Raw genomic sequence first — 26,045 nt, forward strand, 5'->3', positions numbered from 1 at the left:
CCATACATCCATACAACCATACATCCATACATCCATACAACCATACATCCATACAACCATACAACCATACATACATAAACTGCGGGTGCTGGAGATCCGAAACAAAAACAAAGTGCTGAAGAATCTATGGAGAGAAAAACAGAGTTAATATTTCTGAGTCCAGTGATCAGTCATCATTGGTAGGGAGGTAATCCATATTTCATAAATACTTCATTCCTCCAGTAGATTTATGGTACAGACTTGGAGAACATTGGACAGTAATCACGTCCAAACATTTTACACTTGCTTTCTATCATTTTCAACATTTTCATTTGACATTAGGCAGGGGTTCTCTACTGCCATATTCTAAACCAGAAAATCAGGTGGTCCAGGATAGAACTAGGACTAATTCTTACACACGGAGAATTTTGTTTTTAAATAAGCAGAGTAACACTGTATAAATATGCACTTCCAAACCCAATAACTGTAATTTGTTTATTCCTATATTTAGGAGTATTTAGTGAATCCCAAGTTAAATGTCTGCAACCTGTAAACTAAACACTATTAATAAACAATTAGCAGAGACAATTAAATGGCTAAGGAATAGGACTGAACAAAAAGTTGCGAATAAAAGCAGTTATTTGAAAAAAAAACTATTTATCTCTAACATCAATTTTTGTGAAGTGCTGTCAACAGCAAACATTAATACTAGTTCTCTTTCCAAAAAAATGCTGATACTTGCCCAGTATTTCCAGCTTTACCCTTTTATTCAAAACAAATTTATTGAATATATGACAAAGATGCAAGTTAAAACTGATGCCTGTGATAACCAGAGTTGTGATTTCTTTATGCCATTTTAGAAGTGGCATGGGATCACTGTGAGCTTCAGTTTTTATGGTTTTGCAAGGTGAAGCCCAAGTATACTTTCATAACTGGCCAATTCCAGTACAGTAACTTGGTCAATACATTGATAGTATTGATTATATTGATCAGTCTCTTCTCAACGTGGTTTCTTTGCAGGACTGGCAGAATTATGTTAGTTAATAAAGTAGAATGTGACCACATGGAAGATTGTCTATGTTCAAAACTCAAAAGCATCAAAATACAAAATACATGCTTTGAGCATGACTGAACAGGCATTTTAAGCCTTTAAAAAAAAACAAACACAGCACATTATGTGTTACCCAGTAGGCACATGGATTACCAGCAGGAAATCCCGTGATCGCCGAACAAAATAGATCAACATGCAGAAGGTAATCTGAACAAGCAAGAGATTCAAAGTTATACAAGTGCGAAATAATAGAAAAACTGCTATTGAAGGCAGTTTTTTCCTTTGTGTTCCATCATCCACAATGACACATGCTGCTGATATTAACCAGCTGATTCTGTCTCCTGATCCCCACCCCCAGAAAAAGACAGACATTTAAGTTGATTCCGGAATTCAAAGATTGGAGATCTTCACACATCTCAGTAGTATGTAATTTAACAAAAGTCAAGATTGAGCAATCATGGAGATGCTTAAATGCAATGAATGAATCAAGGTTCATTCATGTTTGGAGTTGAACAAAGACAGATTTGTGGAAAGTCCAACATTTACATGCAATATTCATGTTTCATACGCATTTCAATTAGAATAACTGTCACTTGGCTAAATGACTTTAGTCAATGAGTAGTATGATTTGTCTGAAGCAATGGAGGACAATGTAGATGGGTAGAGACCAACTCCACTGCTACAAATAATCTTCTCAAATATATTATGCTTTAAAAAAGTTATGAAAACTCCATCTTTGAAACTGGCTTTCAATAGTTTTTAAACGACACTGAGTTATACCGAGAATAGAATATGAAAAAATAAAGCAAAAGGGATGGATTCAATTACATTACTTTGGCACCATTATTAGCTTTCATTGTGGGCAGCTTTGTGGACAAAAATGTTTAAAACTTAATAAGTCTAATTAACAATACAACAACAGCACAGTAACAGACTTTTCGGCCCATCAAGCCAGCACCAATTGCTAATCCTTTTAGGCCCGCTACCTACTGGCAATGCATGGTATCTATCCTGCTGTTTGCCTCCTGTTCACGTGTCTATCAAGATACACCTTAAACATTGTTAATGTGCTGCTGTCACCACCTCCACTGGCAGTGCATTCCAGGCATCCACAAACTTCTGAGAAAAATTTTTCCAGCACTTCTATTCTAAATCTTCCCGTCACCTTGAGCACATGTCCTCTTATAGTTAACCTTCCCATCTTGGGGAAAAGTCTCTGACTATCCACCCTATCAATGCCGCTCAATTTTGTAGACCTCCATCAGGTTGCCCCTCAGCCTCCATTGTTTCAGTGAAAACAGTCTGAGTTTATCCAACCTCTCCTCACAACTAAAGCCCTCCCAAACCAGGCAAAACTCTGGTAAACCTTCTCTGCAGCCTGTCCAAAGCATCCATGTCCTTTCGGTACTGAGGCGACCACAACTGCACGCAATATTTCAAAATGTGACCTAAAGTTTAATACAGCTGTAACATAACTTGCCAAGTTTTATATTTGATGCCACAGTCGATGAAGGCAAGTGTGTGTACACCTTCTTGACCACCTTTTCCACTGGTGTTGCCACTTTCAGGGATCTGTGGACCTGTACGCCAAGATCCCTCTGTATGTCAATGCTCCTAAGGGTTCTGCTATTTATTGTATAAAATCACACCTGAATTTGATCTTCCAAAATGCATAGTCACATTTGTCAGGATTAAAATCTGTCCGCTATTTCTCTGCCCAAATCTGCAATGTATATCCCACCGTATCCTTTACATATTACAAAGGTCTCAGCACTGATCCCTGTGGAACACCACTAGTTACTGATCTCTGTTCCAGAAAAGCACCCATCCACCGCTTCTGTCTTCTATGACCAAGCCAGTTCTGTATCTATCTAGCCAGCACACCCTAGATTCCATGAGACTCTACCTTTTGTACAAGCCTGCCATATGGTACCTTATCAAAGGCCTTACTAATGTCCACGTAGACAACAGTCACTGCCCTTTCCTCAATCATTTGTCAACTCCTCAAAAAACTCAATCAAGTTGGTGAGAAGTGACCTTCACCACACAAACCCATTTGGCCTATCACCAACAAAGTCATTCTCTGGCCATTCTCCAGTCCCCTGGAACAATGGCGGAGGCCAAAGAGGATGCAAAGATATATGTTAAGGACCTAGCTATTTCCTTCCTTGCCAAACATGGTATCCTGGGATAGATCCCATCTGGCCCAAGGGACTTGTCTACCTTAATACATTTCAAGACACCCAACACTTCCTCGCTCATTGTGTTGACTGCCCAAATATTCACATCTTTTCTTAACCTTAACATCCCTCACATCCCTCTCTTTGGTGACTATTGATGTAAAGTACTCATTAAGGATCTCACTCATTTCCTCTGGCTCCACACATAACCTCCCTCCTTTATCTTAGAGTAGGCTTACTCCTTTCCTAGCTACTCTCTTGCTCCCAATCTATGTAAAACTGCCTTGGGAATCTCCTTAACCCTGTTGGCTAAGGACATTTCATGAGCACTTTTAGCCCTCCTAACTCCCCATTTGAGCTCCCTCCTACTTTCTCTATATTCTTCAAAGACTTGGTCGGTTTTTAGTTGCCTAGAGCGGAGGTATATTTCATTTTTTATTGACTAGGCTGATAATTCTCCCTGCCATCCAAGGTTCCCGAATCCTGCCATTTCTGTCCTTCATTTTCACAGGAACATGCCTGTCCTGCACTCCAATCGCTTAGTCTTTACAAGGCTCTCATGTCAGATGTGGATATACTCTCAAAACAGCTGCTCCCAATCCACGTTCACCAATTCTTGTCTAATTTGGTTATGGTCGGCCTTCCCCCAATTTAATTCCTTCACCCGAGGTCCACTGTTATCCTTATCCATAAGCATCTGAAAACTTATGGAATTATGGTCACTATTCCCAAAATGCTCCCCCACTGACTTGTAACTCTGAACATGACATCTTTCCAGAAAAATTTAGCCAATTATCAGTCATTAGATCTTTTAATCTATTCAATTGGCACTAAATACCATTGTTGAATTTGTAAATAATACACCAGGTAAAATAGTTATTTCTATCAGGGTAATATTCTATTGTTAAAAGGTAGCCCTGCAGTTTTCATAACTACAAACAGTACATAAGAATATGAATCCACTGTATTATAACAGGAAAATTTGTATCCTATTTCCAAACACAAGGAAGCATACGTACAAATGTATTGATGTTTATTTTTTTCATCAAAATCAAACTGTGCTCAGTAAATGTGAAACTACAATATCTTCAGGAACAAAATTCTAGCTTGGACTAAGATTAAGGTTGCTAAATTCCTGCAAAACAATATATGTGGCTTGTTTACTTTAGAACAACTTCAATAGAAGGCAATACAAAGGTCACAACTGTTTGAAGTCAATGATGTAAAGAAAAGTAATTAATTCTGTTTGATGTCAAATGTGTTTACTTAAATCTGATGTTAACTAGGGAGCTTCAGTTTCAGTCCTCCCCACTCCAACAAGAGCCCCATTTTCTTTTCTTTCTTGACTCTTAGTTGAATAGGCCTCCATATGCACTGGCAGTTTTCTGCCTGCTACCCCAACAATGAAACATCAAACACAAAGGTAAAAATTAAAGCCAATCTCCAAGATTCTGGATTTAAGTCAAAGTATTACAAGGCTTGCAACTTTGTGTAGTACCGAAGGAATACTGTGCTGTTGGAGATGCTGCCTTTTGGATGAAACATTAAACCAAGACCACATCTGCTTTCTTGGGCAGATATAAAAAGATCCTATTGCACTACTTCATAGAAAAGTGGAAGACTAATCCCTGGTGCCTTAGTGAATATTTATTCCTCAATAAGCATCACAAAAATATATTAGCTGTCAGCATTATGTTTTTATTGGTGGGAGATCGCTGTGTGCAAATTAGCTGTTATTTATTACATTCGTGAACACACTTCAAACATACATTGTTGGCTGTAAGCTGCTTTGAATATTCAGTGGTCATGAAAAATGCAATATAAACACAAGTCTCTTTTCCTCATCTGAAACTGGAGCAGAGCCCAGATGTTCTTCAACTTCATCCAGGACAAAAAGAGCAGCCGAGGCATCCATATTGCTACCCCATCATCAAATTAGCTAATGAAGCACAGACCAGGTATTGAACAGGACAGGAGCTTTTTATTTCCCTTGTGTGATTCGAGCTCCACACAGATCAGGAAGTTATCCACGGAAGAGTGAAAGCTTGTCACTGCAATCTCAAATCCATTACAGCAGTAACACACATCTTCAGAAGGAAATTTGAGCATTCATGAATTTAAATCATAAGTATAAATCTCAAACTTGAAGCAAGAGACACCAAATCTCACATCTCCAAGACAATACAGGGCAGAAAAAAAAACTAATTTAGTAACAAAGTTCATAAAAATGAAAGGGCATCCTAAAACACAATGCAATTATAAATGACTGACAACCAGCCGACATACCATAGCTGCTGTACTATCTTCTCCTCATCAACTAAGTACTTCTGTCTCTCTTCTTCCACCAGTATACGCTGTCGCTGTAGTGGATCCTCTGCTCTCTTCATTGCTTCAATAACTCTACCATTGATTTCGGACTCTGCTTTCTTGAACATTGCTCTGAGCGTCTCCTGGTTCTCGAGCTGTCAGCAGAGAAGAATTCAGGTTAAATTTTCTCTGCCTGCCGAACATCCCTGACAATTGAATTGCTTTACTACCCCCAGAGGCCAATCACAATGAGCACCCCCACAGCTGAATCTTCGTTTGATTTAAACTCTTCATAGAAATGTCACACACAAAATTGAATTAAGTCAGAAGCCAAATGGTTATTTCACTGGTAGGAACTGATGGAACAATTACTAGTCAGATTTGTTTTCAAATGTCACGTCAGTAATTAGAGTTGACACTTATAATTCTGTTTCATTCAAGTGAAGGAGTCTGCTGTCAAATTGATGAATCAGTCTCAGGTATTGTAAGTGCATTTGATGCAAGGAACCCAATCTTGAATGTGTAAATACAATATTCGTGGGGAAAACTGCTTTCCCAAATCCCAAGATCAGGAGTTTTATTTTCTTAAATTTTGCACGACTCCAAATATCATTTGACTGTTTGTTAATTACTAAACAGGTGGCCAATTGGTGTGCTTGCATGAGAAGCAAAGGTTTTCAATAACATGAATAAGAAATAATTCTTATTCAGTTTTCTAAATCATGAGAAAACAGTTATTTTTAAATTGACCAATCAATCAAGGATTGCTATAATGCTTATCATCTGATAGACACCATGATTCAGCAGGTTACATTATTTTAAGACAATAACTCTGTACTCAGGGCCTAGTGCACTGCACAAGATGCATAAAAACTTAACTTTCAGATCAGCAACGACTGTCATGGTTCACATTATGAATGATTCACAAGTCTTACTTAATAACATAGAATTTGGGGTGATCTTCTTCGCTACATTTGATACTTCTGATTGCAAAAATAAGACAATAGCTTTTGTACTGTCAGAGTCATAAAGATGAACAGCATGGAAGCAGACCCTTTGGTCCAATTCATCCATGCTGACCAGATATCCTAAATTAATCTAGTCTCATTTGCCAGCACTTGACCCATATCCTTCTAAGCCCTTCCTATTCATATACTCATCCTGATGCCTTTTAGATGTTGTAATTATACTAGTCTTCACCACTTCCTCTGACAGCTCATTCCAGAGGCACACCACCCTCTGCGTTAAAAAACTTGCCCCTTCGATCCCTTTTAAGTCTTCCCCTCTCACTTAAACCTATGCCCTCTAGTTTTGGACTCCCCACCCCAGGGTAAAGACCTTGTCTATTCACCCTCTCCATTGTTCCTTATGATTTTAATAAACCTCTATAAAGGTCACCCCTCAATCTCTGACACTCCAGGGAAACAGCCCCAGCCTATTCAGCCTCTCCCTATAGCTCAAACCCTCCAACCCTGGCAACATCCTTGTAAATCTTTTCTGAACTCTTAAGTTTCACAACATCCTTCCTATAGCAGGGTGACCAGAATTGCACACAGTATTCCAGAAGTGGCCTAGCCATTGTCCTGTACAGCTGCAACATGACCGCCCAAGCTCCTTTACTCAATGCACTGACGAATAAAGGCAAGCATACCAAGTGCCTTCTTCACAATCCTTTCTACCTGTGACTCCACTTTTAAGGAATTATGAACCTGCACCCCAAGGTTTCTTTGTTCAGCAACACTCCCCAGGATCTTACCATTAACTACACAAGTCCTGCCCTGATTTGCCTTTCCAAAAAAATGCAACACCTTACATTTACCTAAATTAAACTCCATCTGATCAAGGTCCTAACGTACTCGAAGGTAACCTATTGCTGAATATAATTTTCAATGTAGCTCCATAACATTTTTTTCTGCCTTGGTTTATCTGTAAATAAATCAACCTTTCATGATTAACCTCAAATGGCCAAATGAGCCACTGTGCAGTTTGTCTGTTAATCTGGGGATTAAGTAAAGGTGAAGTGAAGTAACACTTCAAAAAATGAAATACTTGCACACACTAAGTACAGTTATCACACCTGCCTGTGGTATATTTTTAAAAGCTTACCTATGGAATTAAAGGCTTACAAAATACATCATTCTTGATAATATAACCAGAGGCACTAAATCTCAGGGCACCCAGAAGGGACAAAAAAGTGATTGGTTCAACTAACTACCATCCTTTCAGTTCCCAAATACTGAACTGCAAGGGTATTAGTAACAAAAAGCACTGAGCAAAAAGTATCCAAAATTCACGGCATACCATTACTATTTTCAGGAAATTAATGACAAGAAACAGACCATTATTTATTCTATGTCTAAAATTTCCTACCAACCCTCCCATTCGATCAAACTGTAAAGTATCTAGATCCATATCACAACCATTAAAAATCAATGGGGAGGAGATACAGATGGCTGAATAAATAGCATTGATATCTCTATTGCTGCATAGTCCACTACATAATGGTGCCACTGGTACAGTGAATGCATGAAGAAATACGTTCCACTTCTTTTCAAGAGATACATCACTTCTGGACATTATTATTACAGCTACTGTTGGATTTCTAAATGTTTTTAAATACCTTAAATGTACTGGAAAATTAATATACTTTTTGCACATCACTTAATAGCACAATCAAAAAAGGTACGGTACTCACTGAAACAAATTCCATCTTAGGGTATCAGTTCTTTGCATTCCTCTGAAACCCTTTATTCACGTCAAACAAGTAAATTACAGCATTCTTCAAATCTACAGTTCCTAGCAATAAGCTTTGATAGCAATTGCAAAATTACTTAATTGTGTGGTAATATTTACTCAATAGTTGTCTGCTTATTAACACTTTTACTACCTGGTTAAGATAAAAATTGTTCACAGACTAGAATCCTTACAGTGCAGAGAGAAACCATTTGGCCTATCAGGTCTGCATCAACCCTCCGAAGAGCATCCCACCTAGGCCAAGCCCCGTAAAGTATCCCTGGAACCCATTTACCATGGCTAACCCTCCTAAACTGGCAAGTGGCAAAATTGAATTAGATATTTGTTTTATGAATTCCTTATCAATTTAAATGGAAGGTATTATTTGGAAATTTGATGACAATAAACGACTGGGTAATTGATCGTGAAGAGTATTGCTGTTGACTTTGAATTTTATTTGCCTCTTTGCATCCAATCTGGAGAATATATTTGGAAAGGATAAACAAAGGAAGGGAATACACAATCAATGGGATGGTATGGAGAGGAGGTAGAGGTAGTGAGAGACCTTGTGCATATCCAAAAGGCCCTGAAGGTGGCAGGACAGGTACATAGGATTATTTTCTTCATTGGGTGAAGTATTGAAAGCAAGAGCAGGGATGTTGTTATGCTTGACCTATAGAAGACACTGGTTAAGTCACAGCTGGAGTGGTGTACAAATTTTGGTCACCTTACAGAAAGGATGTAATTGCCCTCTTTCAAGAACTAAAAGAGACTTACAGGAATGTTGCCAGGGTTTCAAAATTGCAGCTACAAGGAGATTGGATAGGCCAGGTGATTTTCTTTAGAACAGAGGAGGAAAAGGGGTGACTTAAGTGATGTGCACAAAATATTGAGGGGCTCAGATAGTGTGGATGGGAGAAGTTAGTTATAGGCAGGGCACAGATTCAAGATGGAAAGGTCTAGATGAAAAACCTTTTCATCCAGAGGTTGGGGAAGCCCGGAATTTGCTGCCAGTTTGGTCGTTAAGTTGGAAACCATAAAAGGAACCTGGATCTGTACTTGAAACAATGGAAACTGCAAGGCAATGGAGCAGATCCTGTAAATGGGATTAGAATGGGTGGCAAACTTATTCAACCAGTGCAGATAGTGTTGAATGGCCTCTTCCTGTACTGCAACCATTTTATAGTTGGATTTCGTTAACAACTTTGCCCAAGTCACAGTCAGCAGAAATAAACTACAACTCTTCTGATGCTTTCTATCAGCTCTATTTTGAAGACTAACAATATTAGGAGTGGAGAATAATTGTGTTCTTTTCCTAAGCCATAGTTAACATCACAATTCCATGGTTGTGCTGAATTGTTCCATTTAAGAGATATACAAGGTGTAGAGCTGGATGAACACAACAGGCCAAGCAGCAGGAAGGCTGATGTTTTGGGCCTAGACCCTTCTTCAGAAATGTTTTTCCATTTCTGAAGGGGGGTCTAGGCCTGAAACGTCAGCCTTCCTGCCCCTCTGATGCTGCTTGGCCTGCTGTGTTCATCCAGCTCTACACCTTGTATATCTCAGATTCTCCAGCATCTGCAGTTCCTACTGTCTCTATTCCATTTATAAGTTCAAGTTTCTGTAGAAAATCTACAATTGAAATGAATTTTTAAACTAACTATTGATCAACTTGCTCAAGATTTGCTGCTATGCTGACTGAGGTGTATTTTAATTATTTGTTCCGACAGATTGCAGAGTGAATTTGGCACCAAAGGATCAGTGAGAATAACATGCTTTTTGCAACAAGTTTCAACTGCAGCATCTTCTGGATCAATCCATTCAAATTCCTAAATCACACCAAAAGCTACCACTCACAGTAAATTTAAAACTAAAATGAAATTGTTAAATACTTCAGTTGCTGGCTCCATCAATCTTTTTAAAAGATAGAAATTAGAGCCAAATTTTCTTCATTACATTTTTTCAATTGGTCCATAAACTGACCATTATTACTGGAAATCATTCAACATGCAACACCTGGAATCAGTCTTTTGATAGACACTTTGGATTTTCCTGTAGTATACAGGTTACTACTTCCTCAGCTGTGCACATGCATCTGTCTCAGCCTTTCATACCTGACAGCCCTCTGCATTTCCATAATTGCTGAGCCAAATTTTAATCTAGCTATTCCTTGCACAAGTACTGTGGCATTTATTGCATTAAAATGTTGTGTTCCACAATGGCAGAGGGTCACTTGAAAGCATGTAAGAAGCAGAATGGGTGAAGTTGAGGAAAAAGAAAACATATAGGCTTGTTTGTGCTCTAAATGCTGTCAGTTTATTAGTAACTGAATCACGAGAGTTTGATTGGGGTAAACCAGGTCAATACTCCAATGTTCTGAGCCTACAGTTCAAATAGCCTAGATTTACAAATGAATCCAATCACCACTTGCCATATAAATACAGCATCAAATTCCAAATAGGCTGCAATTCAACCCATGCTCCAAGGGGATTGATAGACTGCCCTACACACAAAAAGTAATTACATATGTAATCCTCCTTGCGCTTACTAACTGCAAGATAAATACTCCATGAATACAAAATATAAAGTTATCATACATGTCCAAATAATAGCATTCACATTAAATGCCACCCATTTTTGACAATTTTTATAACTTGTTTGTAGAAGATGGAATGTACCTTAAACCCAAAAAAATTGTGCAATTTTCAATATTTGCTTTGCATAAAAACAAACCGCACCTCCCAATTTGTCATGTAATGCTATCACAATCTAAAACATAACAGTTTGATAGTGCTATGTATATTTTAGATCTGCCTGGATAGATAATGTACACATCAATTCTATTGTTAAAATAATCAGCTACACAGGCTGCAGTGATGAAATAACATTTTCACACAAGCAAAGACATCATGACAAATTTCACATCTTTTATTTATTCTGCATTGGAAAATGGTGCATTTGTGATCAAGTGGAATTGAAAGCACCAATACAACATTAAACATGTTTGGAAAAGCATTTGCCAAATTACTTTTGGCCCTAATTGGCATAGTTACTCAGTGTCTTAAAGATCTGGAGATACTCAGGAACATGATTGACTCTGCACCCTGAAAGCATTGAGTTTCTAATCTAATGACTGCCTTGGTATTGTGTTTTTGGAATTTTAGGTTTAACTTGGAACTATTGATTGCAAAATTTACTCCAACTCAGCTTTTGGTCACGACTGAAATTGATCTTTAAATAAATAAAACTTTTGTGACAATATTGGTAATGATTGTATTTATATAGCACCTTTAACATAGTAAAATGCCCTATACAGCTTTAGAGGGAATTATCAAACCTTATCTTGTTATGTGGCTTGGTGTCAGATTATGATAATAGGACAGTTGACAATAGACTAGTCAGAAGTAGGTCTTTGGCAGCTATTTTCATTCAAGGAAGTGACAGGATCACTGGTAAGGGTAGCATATATTGCTCATTTCTAATCACTTGACAAGTGGTGGTGAGTTGTCTTCACGAATCGTTACGGTCCGAGTGGTGTAGGTACACCCAAAGTGGTATTAGAGATGGAGTTCCAGGATTTTGACCAGAGATATTGAAGGAACAGCGATAGAGTTCCAAGTCAGGATTTGTATTGCTTCAAGTGGAAATTGCAGTTAATTGTATTCCCACATATGGCTGATCCTTGTGCAGCAGGTAATTACGAAGGAAAATGAAGTATCATCTTTCATTGCTCGAGGAATGGAGTTGAAACACAGGAAGGTTATGCTGCAACTGCACAGGGTGCTGGTGAGATCACACCTGGAGTACTGTGCACAGCTTTGGTCTCCTTAATTGAGAAAGGATATACTGGCATTGGAGAGGAGGTCCTCTAGGTTCACCAGAATTGAGAAAATTAGCTTATGAGGAGAGGTTGAGTAGACTGGGTCTATACTCATTGGAATTTAGAAGAATGGTGGTGGGGCTCTTATAGAAACAAAATTATGAAAGGAAAAGATGATAGAAGCAGGGAAGTTGTTTCCGCGGGCGGGTGAAACTAGAACTAGGAAGTATAGACTCAAAATAAGGGAGAAGCAGATTTATGACTGAGGAGTTGAGGAGGAACTTCTTCACCCAAAGGATTGTGAATCTGTGGAATTCCCTGCCCAGTGAAGCAGTTGAGGCTACCTTGTGAATGTTCTTAAGGAAAAGCTAGACAGATTTTTGAGCAGGAAAGGAACTAAAGGCTTATGGTGAGCAAGTGGCATCAAGACCACGAAAAGATCAGCCATGATCTTATTGAAAGGTGGAGCAGGCTTAACAGGCCAGATGGCCTACTCCTGCTCCTATTTCTTATGTTCTTATGTTGTCCTTCTAGGTGGTTTTTGGACGCACTTTTGAAGGAGTCTTGATAAGTTGCTGCAGTACACTTTGTAGAAAGTATGCACGGTTGCCACTGTGCGTCAGTGGTGGAGGGAGTACATGTTGAAGATGGAGGATGAAGTGTCATGAAAGCAGACTGCTTAGTCCTAGATGGTGTTGAGCATTGTTGAAACTTCACTAATCTGAACCCTTGTGGAAAGTATTCAAATGCATTGCTGGTTTCAGCACCTAAGTAGTATGGAATAGTACTGATGCCCTGTAATGATCATCAAACAACCCCAGTTAAGGTAATATGCTGATGGGATTTTTTTTTTTCCTATTCATTTGTGGGATGTGGGATGTGGGCATTGCTGGCTGGCCAGCATTTCTTGTCCATCCCTAGTTGCCCTTGAGAAGCTGGTGGTGAGCTGCCTTCTTGAACCACTGCAGTCCTCCTGCTGTGGGTTGAGCCACAATGCTATTAGGGAGGGAATTCCAGGTTTTTGACCCAGTGACAGTGAAGGAACAGCAATATATTTCCAAGTCAGGATGGTGAGTGACTTGGAGGGGCATTTAGAGGTGGTGGTGCTCCCATATGTCTGCTGCCCTTGTCCTTCTAGATGGAAGTGTTCGTGGGTTTGGAAGGTGCTGTCTGAGGATCTTTGGTGCATTTCTGCAGTGCATCTTGTAGATAGTACACACTGCTGCAACTGGGCATTGGTGGTGGAGGCAGTGGATGTAGTGCCAATCAAGCCGGCTGCTTTTTCCTGGATGGTGTCAAGCTTCTTGAGTGTCGTCGGGGCTGCACTGATTCAGGCAAGCGGGGAGTATTCCATCACACTCCTGACTTGTGCCTTGTAGATGGTGGACAGGCTTTGAGGAGTCCTAGTTTCTGGCCTGCTCTTGTAACCACTGTGTTTATGTGGTGAATCCAGTTGAGTTTCTGGTCAATCATAACACCCAGAATGTTGATAGTGGGATTAAGTGTTGGTAACACCATTGAATGTCAAGGGATGGTGGTTAGATTGTTTCTCATTTGGTGATGGTCATAGCCTGGTGCAAACATTACTTGCCAATATCCAGGCTTGGGCTGAAAATTGTACAGATCTTGTTGCATTTGAACACTGACTGCTTCAGTAGCTGGAGTCACAAATGCTGCTGAACATTGCCCAATCCTCAGCAAACATCCCCACTTCTGACTTTATGACGGAGGGAAGGTCATTGATGAAGCAGCTGAAGATGTTTGGGCAGAGGACACTGCCCTGAGGAATTCCCAGAGATGCCCTGAAGCTGAGCTGATTGACCTCCAACAACCATGACCATCTTCCTATGTGCCAGGTATGACTCCAACCACCAGAGAGTTTTCCCCCAATACCCATTGATTCCAGTTTTGCTTGGGCTCCTTGATGCCACACTCAGTTGAATGCAGTCTTGATATCAAGGGCTGTCACTGTCACTCTCACCTCACCTCTTCTGTCCATGTTTGAACCAAGATTGTAATGAGGTCAGGAGCTGAGGGACCCTGGCAGAACCTTAACTGGACGTCACTGAGCAGGTTATTTCTTGGCAGGTGCTGCTTAATAGCACTGTTGAATTCCCCACTATCAGCATCCTGGATGGTCATTTATAAAGCAGCCTGAAGATAGTTCAGCCTAGAACACTACCCTAAGGAACTTCTGCAGGAATGTACTATGGCAAGGTGGTCTCGGTGGTTGCAGCCATCATCTTCCTTATTGCTAGGAATGACGTGGTAGACAGTAGGACAGTAAAACACATTCCTAGAGTGTTAAACTTTGCTCAGTCCCTTGATACTATCCTCAGTCAAACACTGCCTTCACCCTTACCTTATCTGTCAGTTCACTTTGATCAGTGCACCCCTAGTGGATGCCAGGTGAATAGATCTATGAGTGAGTGCCATTCTATAGCATTGTTGATAGCATTAATTGCTAATTCCTTGTTGTGCTTGAACTGAATGGCTTTCTGGGCCATTTCAAAGGGCAGTTAAGAAACAGCCACATTTCTGTGGGTCCAGAGTCATATGTAGACCAGACCAGGTAAGGACTGCAGATTTCCTTCCCTAAAAGGATAATAGTGAACCAGATGGACTTAAACGGTCATCATTTGGCCAGCTTTTATTCCAGAATTTTATTGAGTTCAAACTTTACCTATCTGCCTTGATGGGATTTGAACTTACATTATCAAACAGGAGTCTGGGTTTGGGGTTACTAGTACAGTGACATCACCACTACACCATCACCTCCCTCCAATGGTTTTCCTGAGCAGTGTAGATGCTAGTGTTTTAATAATGGAATAGGTAGGCTTAATGGAGCAGACAGAGATACAGGTGTTTAGGCAGTGGATTTCAGAGCTTAGGCAGGTGAAGGCACAACCACCAATAGTGACCTGAATAAAGACAGGAAATGTGCAAGAGCACAGAATTGGAGGAATGCAAAGATGCTGCATGCTTGTAGAATTGGAACAGGTTGTTGATAGAGGTAGACAAAGCCATGAATGGGACTAAATACTAACGTGAACTTTTTTAAAAAAAATCCATGTGTTGTTAGGCCATGATCCAATGTAGATCAGTGACTACAGGCACTTTTCTCAAAATAATACATTTAAAATTATAATTTGTTGGCCGTCATAATTTCATAGAATCCCTACAGTGTGAAAACAGGCCAATTTAGCCCAGCAAGTCCATAGTGATCCTCTGAAGAGCATCCCACCCAAACCCATCCTATCCTACCCAGTAACCCTGCATTTCCCATGACTAACCCACCCAGCCTGCACATCCCAGGACACTACAGGCAATTTAACATAGCCAATCCTCCTAAACTGCACATCTTTGGACTGTGGGAGGAAACTCGCAGACAGAGAGAGAATGTACAAACTCCACACAGACAGTCGCCTGAGGGTAGAATCGAACCTGGGTCCCTGGCACTGTGAGGCAGCAGTGCCAACTACTGAGCCACCTTTGGAGGTATGCTGAGGATATGAAAGATGTTGATCAAGTGTTGCTCTTAAAAGCATTCTCATTTTTCAAAATAGCTGTTTAACTCCACATTTTTAAGTCTTTTTAAAAAAAATTCTCAGGGATCTGTGCATTTCTTGCCTATACATAATTTTCCTCGAGAAGATAGTGATCAGCCTTAACTTCATTTTCCCTTGAAATTCAGAATAATTCTGTATTGATCAAAGGACAAACCAGGTTTTAAAAGGCAACCAAAAAGAATTGAATCACTTTCAGATTTATAATTCAGCTTTAACTGCACTGCCAATGCAGTCAGATCACAACTCAAACAGGTCATAGTTGTTAATGAAAAATTATTGTAGTCATTATTTGCATCCACATTGATCAAAATCTTGCCAAAGGTTGACATTCAATTATTTCAGCAAACATTTCGAAGGCTCGTTCACATTTACTACAACAGACAGCAAAGCTGATTAGTGAACTCCAACCACGGTGTCAGTTGGTTATTGATTTCACAGTACAATTCATAGTAATTAAAACAACATTATGTTGCAAAAGGTTAGGGTTCTTAATTTTAGCTACTGACTGACTTTCCATTACATGCATGTCACTACTTTCAAAACTATTCATAAGCAATTACTAAAAATTAACTATCCACAGCCTGTAATAGCAATATTACTACTGCAAAGGACAAAAAAGCAGCCATGGAACCCAGGCACACAGCTGGCTCAACAGCATGTGATCAGCTGAAAGTATTTTACTACTCATCCATATGTATCATCTTTTGTTTTAATAGTACATCCTGCCATAACATCTTTACAAATAGATTTTTTTTTATTATAAACAATCAGGTTGGTCAATTTTCTTATTCTTCATCAATTAAATGGTAGGTTTGTGTAATTGTCAAATAATTGGGAACTAGTAAAATAATATAAAACACATTTGTAGAACAACACTTTTGCATTTTAATTTTGTCCAATCATCCTCTACCATCAAAATCTCAGAGATAAAGTCATTGCAAACAGTTCCCTTCCACATGCATCACTTTCATCAGTTTCCCACCACCACTCCTAAGTTTTGGTGCAGTTTTACTCTTCCCTGTACAGCCCAATTCAATAACGCTTCACAGTTACAACTTAATCCATATCTTTCCTTTCCCTAACTCAAATCAGTAGTCCTGATGCAAAGAGCTACAATCCACAGATGACACCTCACAGCACCCAGTGTCCCTCAGGGGTCATTAGTAAGTGGTCAACAATGGAAACCCTCTGATTGAAGTCATTCCTTCTCATCCGGCCTTAGTTCTCGAGACTCCACACCAACACCATGGAAAACTTCTTTCCAGCATCTACACTGTACAATCCTTTAAGACACTTGTAGATTTCAATGGGAAGACCGGTCATTCTTCTAAACTCAAGAATATACACCCTATCTCCTCAAACTCTCAGAACAATCTCACCTTCCCGAGAATCAGTTTAATTGTTCTTTCTTTAATATCAACTGGACATTGAAAGCTGAAAATACAAAGGCCGCTCTAGAAATAAAGACCATTTCCCCAAAAAGGTCGATATCACTATAGATGCTCTCTGACCAACCAAATATTACCAGTTTCTGCTCAAAGTGATTTCTCTGGAATTTTTGAAGTTTCTGTAGCATTGGTTACGGTGAATTGAAGAGGTGAAGTGAGAGTTACTACCCTTGATGTCAAGGCAGCATTTGCCAGAGATTCGCATAGTGGCTCAGTGGTTAGCACTGCTGCCTCACAGTACCAGAGACACAGGTTCAAATCCATCCTTGGGCAACTGTCTGTCTGTGGGGAGTTTGCACATTCTCCCCATATCTGTGTGGGTTTAATCTGGGTGCTACGGTTTTATTCCCATAGTCCAAAAGATATGCAGGTTAAGGGATTGGCCTGGCTAAATTGCCCATAGTGTCCAGGGATGTGCAGGTTAGGTGGATTAGCCATGGGAAATGCAGGGTCATAGGGATAGTGTAGGGGGTGGGTGTGTAGGAAGCTCCTCAGAGAGCCAGTGTGGACTCAATGAGCCGAATTTCCTGCTTCCGCACCTATAGGAAAGTTACTAACTTCTTTATCACTTTGTGGACTCCTAATGCCCTTTTCACAACTCACTTTCCTACATATCTTTGTGCCAACAGCAAATTCAGCTACCGTATTTGTTGTCTTTATCCAAATTATTTATATCAATTGTAAAGATTTGAGATCCTAGGACCAACACCAGTGCCATGCCTGAAAAAGATCCATTTATTCCTACTCTGACTAGCTAACTAGAAGCAACCTTATAACCATGTCAATATGTAGGGTAGGGAAGTGGGTGTGGGTAGGATGCTCATCAGAGCGTCAACATGGACTCAAATGGGCCGAATGGCCTGCTTCCATATAGTAGGGATTCTATGATTCAAGGAGACAGAACAAAACTGAAGTTAATGTGAATCCAGGAGGAATAAGTTTCAGAGTCATAACCATTAGAAAAGATGATAGTTATGATTGTTAGAGGCCAATCTCAGCCCACCACATTAGTTACTCACGGTAATGACTTTTCCTAAAAGTCTTCTGCTTCAATGACCACCTCTCAGTTATACAATTATAATTGATGTTTGCTGATGATGCGCAATGCTCAGTACCATTTACAACTGCTCTGATATTGAAGCTGATATTACCTGGATGAAGCAGGATGTTAAGCAAATTACAGACTTCAAATAACATTTGTGCCAGGCAATGAAAGTTTCCAATAAGAGAAAATCTAAAAATTTCCTTGATGATCAAGTACATCATCATTACGGAATCCCTCACCACCAACATCCTGGGGCCACTGAAAACTAACTGAACTGACCAAATAAATACGGAGGCGACGGGAGCAGGTTAGAGGTTGGATATTCTATTGGGAGCACTTCACCTCCTGTCTCCCCAATCATTTCCACCCAGTACAGGGCACACATCAAGCATGTAATACAATAGTTTCCACATTCTTGGACAAAATGTAGCTCTAAAAACACTCATGGAGCTTGACATCATCCAAGATGAAACAGCTCACATCAACAGCACACCATCCACTGCCTCCAACATTCACTTCCTTCACAATCAGCACAGTGCACAATTCCGATGCTATCTTGGTAAAGTTGCCATCGTCCCCCTGGGCCACAGGGCAGCTCCCTCATTAGAGGGAGTTAGTGGTGGTTTAACCCGAGGGTCATTGTACTTAAGACAAGTGGAGGACTTGAGAAGGGCATGATGACCTCACCTACTATGGGAATTAAACCCCACTGTTGGTGTCAGTCTGCATCACAAACTAGCTAACCAGACAACAGAGCTAACTGACCCCCAACACTATCTACAAGATGTAGCACAGCAAATCGCCAAGCTTACTTCAACAACGCATCCACCTTCCAGACCGGTGACCTCAATGGCTTTGTAGGAGAAAGCAGTAGGCACGTGGCAATACCACCACCTGTGAATTCCCCTCCAAGTCTCACACCATCCTGACATGGAACTATATTGCCATACTGTGGGTGCCCCTACAACATGCAGTCTGTTACATTTCATGACAGAAGATCATTACCATCTTCTTAAAGGTGGGGATAAAATGCTGGTCACGCGAGAAACAGTGAAATCACAAAGACATAAAACAGGGAAAAATAACTTATCCATAAAAGTTAAATGTGCAGAAGCATCCATATAAAAGAAAAGAAGAATCAAACCCTTAAGGAATTACAAACTGATGCACATTTGATCAAAAGCATTCACAACACTTCAACTATTGCGCAGAACTTCACCACTGCCCCTCAATTATCCATGAAATCATGAACCCACGGATGCATGCATGACTAATTTTGGCCAATTGCAGTGAGGTATCTAACAGAAAGTAATAAACCTCTCAGCCCAATTATCCACTTAACTACTTTCCAACACTAGGCTGGTAAGTCAAGAATATTCTAACATGTTAAAACTCAGTGAAAACATATATGGAAATGACAAGTGCTCAGCAATCACAGGTCACTCAGCACCATCAAGAAACAAAAAGGAATGCTTTAGCCACAATACTTGATCAACATAAAAACCCATATCTTTATTCGAGAATCTAATACTGATGGAAATGTGGAACGTCAGTTTCCATATCCCAAGGATTTAATGCATTGCGTGTTACAATACAATCGTTACTATTTAACTATTTCAATAGTTAAGACATGGCTATCTTAGCAGTACACATGTGACCACTTGTAACCATTAGTGACAAAAAAGGGGACAGGATGTTTAATAGCCTACTCACCAACCTGACAACTGATTCTAAACCCAAATAAAATTTGTTGTTACTTAATAGCTTGAAACATCAAAATACTGTTGACCAGGAAGCACAGCTAACCAATGAGAGGTGTTATTACTGTACAAACATTGATATAATTATGGTCTTAGAGTGCCATACTACAGTCCATATGTACTTTCTCAGGAATAGTGTGAAAGCTTGAGAATAGCTGTGATTTCAACCAAATGCAGTAATGGTTCACCTGAGGAAGGAAATGGATTTTGCTACCATGAAACTATACATTCCCTTTTCTGAAGGGTCCAGACCCGAAACATCAGCTTTCCTGCTCCTCTGATGCCGCTTGGCCTGCTGTGTTCATCCAGCTCTGCACCTTGTCATCTCAGATTCTCCAGCATCGGCAGTTCCTACTATCTCTATACATTTAGATGTGTTTGGTCCTAGACAATCACAATTTGTTAATAAGAGTGGTTAGGATTTGGAATGCTCTGCCAGACAGTGTGGTGGAATCATGTTCAATGCAGACACACAAAAGTTGAAAGCGAAGGATGTGCAGAATTCCGGTAATAAGCAAATTGCTCATCAACAGAACTGGTGCAGAAATGATCAGCTATAACAAGTTTGGCGATTCAGAGATACTTTTCTCCAAATTTCTCTAGCTTTTCTATAGAGGATTTTGAGAGGCACCTTTTACTGGGGGAAGAGAAGAGATCCAGTGCACAACACCTGAGCCACAGGACAAATACCATCACCTACTTTCAAGATGACTGCTCACATATTACAAATAATGAACATCTATACACAGGCAAAATTAGAAACACCTCAGTACTATCAGCAAATCTTCAAACAAAATGACAATAAATAGAAAAATCTGTCAAATCTATGGACTTCTGTATAATTCCACTCCAGTAGAGCATGAAATTACCCCATGATAACAGACAGCAATTATATCACTATTTGTTTCATATAGTTTTTAATGCAAAGTCTAAGAAATGCAATAATAGTTCAGAATTGGCTTTTATTCAGGTGACTAACTACTTATTCCACACTGCCTGCTCTGGTCAGAGTCAGGATAAATTGCATAAATTTTCTTTGAGATTGCAATTGATATTACCAATTGCAGAGGTAGGTTTCCTCTCGATAACCACGTTGAAGAGGACCTTTTGTCCAATTGTAATCTGAAGGAAATCCAAACAATACTATGGGTACAACAGCAAGAATGTCAGAAAAGACAGGCAGCAGCTTCATTCTTACATGGGCCATTCTCAAACAGCAGCAGGTCATGTTTCTATCGTACCTTGATATAGTGAAACAGGAGCATTATACAACACTGAGCCCCAGGATACAAGATATACAAAGGCTTAATCAAAGAGGTGAGTTATGTGGAATGTCTCGAATATATAGTGGGAGGCAATGTCATGGAAGGATTTGAAAAGTACAATAAGAATTTAAAGACAAGACATTGCTCAACTAGATAGAAGACTAGCAGAGTAAACAGAGGTGTACCGCAAGGGAAAGCATGTTTACCAAATTTAATTGGCGTGCTTTGAGGAATAACACATGCTGTGGATAAAGGGGAACCAGTAGATGTACTGCACTTATATTTCCAGAAGACATTGCTCAGGTGCCACGAAGGTTTATTGCGGAAAATAAAACACTAAATAGTTCAAGGTTAGCATATTAGAGATAGATGTCTGGCTAGCTAACAGAAAACAATAGGCATAAATAAGTCATTTTCTTGTTGGGAAGATGTAACCAGTGGCACACCATAGGAATCAGTGCTAAGGTCTGAATTTTTTTTAAATTAACACAAAGGAGGCTGCAGATGGATATGGATAGGTTATGAGAGTGGGCAAAGTCCTGGCAAATGGAGTAGAATCCAGGACAATGAAATTGTGTATTTGGCAAGGAGCATAAACAAAATGTCTGAATGGTGAGACTGCAGACCTCTGAGATGCAGAGGAATCTGGATGTCCCGCTACATACATCATAAAAAGGTCAATCAGTAGGTACAGCAGTAATTAGGAAAACTAATGGAATATTACCTGTTGGAGGGGGAATTGAGAAGACAGAGCTTACGTGTTAGTTATGTAGGGCATTGGAGAGACCACATCTGGAGAATTGTGTACAGCATTGGTCTTATTAAAAGGAAGGATGTAACTGCATCCGAAGTAGTTCAGAAAGGGTTGTCTACACTAATCAAAGATCAGAAAAGTCAAGCTTGAATTGGGAGTTTAAGAGAGCAAAGTGACCTGACTGAAACATACACGATGCCGAAGGGTCTTGACTAAGCAGATTTATAAAGGATGTTTCCTCCTGTAAGAGGAAATAGAACCAGGAGTCACTATTTAAAATTAAGGTTTCAACCATTTAAAAGGCACAGAGGACACTCTCCCTCAAAAAGGTGGTAGATGCAGAGTCTTTGAATATCCTTAATGCAACAGTTAGATTCTTGAATATGCAACAGGTGAAACACTATCATGGATAGACAAGAATGTGGTGTAATCAGATCAGCCATGATATTACTGAATGAAGCCAGCTCAAGAGGCACGTAGCCTACTTCTGTTCCTGATTCATATGCTCACATGTGGATACTTCTAGCAAACAAATTGGGCACAAAATGCAGTATGATAAACAGATTCTTAATATCAAAACCATAATTTCATTATAGCCAAAAAAACAAAAAACTTTTAAACAACTGTAACACGTATTTATATAGAAACAGAATAGATACCTGTGACTGTCGCAAGTGTTGAAGTTGCTGCCGCAGGTCAAAAATATTTCTCCGTAAGTCAAACACATTGTTTTGAATTTGCTGCTGACATGAGGTAGAAGGTTGGACAACACTGGAAGAATCTAAAGTAATCCCAGAGCTCTTCAGTGCTGTTGCAGTTGCTGCACCTACAGTGGAGATTACTTCATTAGTATTTATGAATCCTTTCCAGGAAAAGATTCAAGTACAGTTGTTAATGATCACAAATTTGATTCACAAAAGAAATCGTATAAAACTGTCCAAAGGAACACAATTAAATCCATGAAAGCTTCCAATTTATAATTAATCAATCAAATACAAAATTAATGAATCAATGCACAAACATCCCTTTAAATGTTAAATGTCTCACACCAGACTGCACAATTAAAATTACTCAGAGTTGAGTGTGACATTTAATAACGCAACCTATTAGAAGAGGATATTGCTTTATACCACGCATGGAATTACACCTGGTAACTCAAATAATTAGTACCCAAACATTACATTTGTAAGATATTTTGCAGTAACAATTGGAATTACTTCAACACATTAACATTCTGAACTAATTTTATGTGTTCAACACACAATTTTGAAAGATTGTACGCATCATCTAAGACTTGGAAATAATCAGCACTTTTTTTCTAAAGCTTGCACGAGTTAACCATGTCTGATTTTGGAAACATCTAAAATCATTATGACCTTGTTATTCATTTTATGATTGAAGAATAATACCAAATATTAAAAGCAACAGCATCACAAACACTCTTCAATTACAGTTTCACCATTATTTGATGGTAATCATCTCAGAGGCCTGAATTTCAAACTAATCAAGGCAAAGGCAAAGTCAAAGTCAGTGATAGTAGGAACTGCAGATGCTGGAGAATCTGAGATAACAAGGTGTAAAGCTGGATGAACACAGCAGGCCAAGCAGCATCAGAGGAGCAGGAAGGCTGATGTTTCGGGCCTAGACCCTTCTTCAGAAATGGGAGAGGGGAAGGGGGTTCTGAAATAAGTAGGAAGACAGTGGAAGGCGGATAGAAGATGGATAGAGAGGAGACAGACAGGTCAGAGAGGCAGGGATGGAGCCAGTAAAGGTGAGCGTAGGTGGACACGCACCTTTACTGGCTCCATCCCCGCCTCTTTGACCTGTCTGTCTCCTCTCCACCCATCTTCTCTCCGCCTCCCCCTCTCTCCCTATTTATTTCAGAACCCCCTGCCCCTCCCCCATTTCTGAAGGGTCTAGGCCCAAAACGTCAGCCTTCCTGCTCCTCTGATGCTGCCTCGCCTGTTGTGTTCATCCAGCTCTACACCTTGGTAAGGCAAAGTCAGTGATCATTTTCTAATGGCTGCTGAGGCTCCCAAGCAAAATCAATTTGGCCTAAGTAACCCTTCATGAGCCTGACTCCACAGCTCAAAACACCCATAACTCTAACATTAAATTAAATTTAGTCTCATTCTCAAATTTACAAGGATGCTGAAGCAGGAACTGGAAACGCAACCTTTACAGCAGAGCAGAATGAAACTGGATCTGGTTTATATGATCTCACACGATGACTTGATGGAAAGAACACGAGATGTTCAAATAGGTGCTGACAAGGATAAGCAGTGGCTTTATCTTTTTAAAACAGTGTCTTATCTACATAAAATGCGACCCCTTTAAGCCTCCATTTTTCATTGCCTAACAGAGCTTACATGTTTGCATTAATGACAAACATTTCAAAGAGCCATACCCCACAGTAATTGCTAGTCAGCAACTTAACAGGAGGCCAGTTACTCATATGCAGTGAATGATAGTGGTTACTTACAAAGAATATATAGAAATATGCATGGTGATAGAGAAACTGACATTTTTTTCCTCATTAGTGTAGCTTAGATCAAGAACTTCTCCCTCCTACTAGCCAAAGTCCCTGTCTGCTTCAAGAATACCACCATCATCCCAGTACCTAAGAAAGCACATGCAACGTATGTTAACGACTACCACCATAATCATGAAGTGCTTCAAGAGACTGGTCATGGCCCATATCAACTCTAGTCTCCCAGCCCGCCTCGATCCCTTGCAATTTGCCTACCAATGTAACAGATCCACAGCAGACGCCATCTCCCTAGCTCTGCACTCATCCCTGGAGCATCTGGACAACTACGTCAGACTCCTGTTCATTGACCACAGCTCCGCCTTCAACACCATTATCCCCTCCAAACTGATCTCAAAACTTCTGCAACTGGATCCACTGCTTCCTGACCCATAGACTGCAACCAGTGAGGATAGACAAGCACACATCCTCCATGATAACACTCAACATTGGAGCTCCCCCAGGATACGTTCTCAGACCCCACCGGTCCATGCACAACTGTGTTGCCAAATTCCAAACGAGTGCAACCTACAAGTTTGCTGACGTCACCACTGTGGTGGGTTGGGTATCAAACAATGAGTCAGAATTCAGAAAGAAGTTAGAGGGCTTGGTGACATGGTGCAATGATAACAACCTCTCTCTCAATGTCAGCAAAACTAAACAACTGATCATTGACTTCAGGAAGAAAGGAGTAGGACACACCCTCAACTACATCAATGGAATGGATTGAGGGTTGACAGCATCAACTTCCTAGGAGTGACGATAACAATCACCTTGTCCTGGACTTCCCACATAGATGCGACGGTCAAGGCAGCACAACAACCCCTCTTCTTACTCAGGTGGCTCAGGAAATTTGGCATGTCCACAAGGACCCTCACCAACTTTTAGAGATGTACACTTGAAAGCATATTGTCTAGGTGGATAATGGCCTGGTATGGCAACTGCTCTGCCCAGGACCATAAGAAACTACAGAAAATTATGTGCACAGCCCAGACCATCACAGAAGCCAACCTCCCATCCATGGACTCTATTTACACATCTTCTTGCCACAGAAAGGCTGCCAACATCAAATAAATACTTATCCCACCGCAGTAATGCACTCCAACAACCTCTTCTGTCAGAGGAAAGATATAGAAGATTGAACACATGCACCAGCAGGTTCAAGAACAGCTTCTTCCCTGCCATTATTAGATTGATGAATGGACTCTCTAACTTCAAATAATGCTGATCTTCTTAATGTTGATCTTGCCTAGTACATGTCCTGTGCGGTGTAATCTGTATGCCTTCTGCCGTCCAAGTTTTTTTTCCCCACTCTATGATCTGCCTGTATTGCTTGCAAACAAAAAAAAACTTTTCACTGTACTTAGGTACGTGAAAATAAATCAAAATCAATTAGAACTTCAGAAGGGATTTGATAGGGTGAATATGGAGACAGGCAAGATTAGGCGATGAAGATAGAAGATAGAAATACAAGATCATCATCTACAGAATGAAAGGGGAGCTCAGCAGGATTTTAGTTTACCTGTGCACATGCACATCCTATTAGGAACAATGGCTGAAGCAGAATGCACAGTGGCTTCTAAAAATGAAACTTGTGTCAAATTGTA

General features: G+C 40.0%; 1 protein-coding gene across 6 annotated transcripts in view; it reads right to left on the minus strand.

The window, feature by feature from the left end:
• Window positions 1-26,045, minus strand: part of LOC109935264 (sickle tail protein) — a 150,029-nt gene that overhangs the window by 48,504 nt on the left and 75,480 nt on the right. For all 6 annotated transcript variants that reach the window (XM_048612093.1, XM_048612099.1, XM_048612085.1 and 3 more), the window contains 2 exons: window positions 22,571-22,737; window positions 5,497-5,672 (listed from right to left, as the gene is read on the minus strand). In XM_048612093.1, the coding sequence (XP_048468050.1) occupies window positions 5,497-5,672; window positions 22,571-22,737 (343 nt within the window). The remainder of the gene's footprint in view (window positions 1-5,496; window positions 5,673-22,570; window positions 22,738-26,045) is intronic.

This window comes from Rhincodon typus, chromosome 2, assembly GCF_021869965.1.
Source record: "Rhincodon typus isolate 14 chromosome 2, sRhiTyp1.1, whole genome shotgun sequence".
Lineage (NCBI taxonomy): Eukaryota > Metazoa > Chordata > Chondrichthyes > Orectolobiformes > Rhincodontidae > Rhincodon > Rhincodon typus.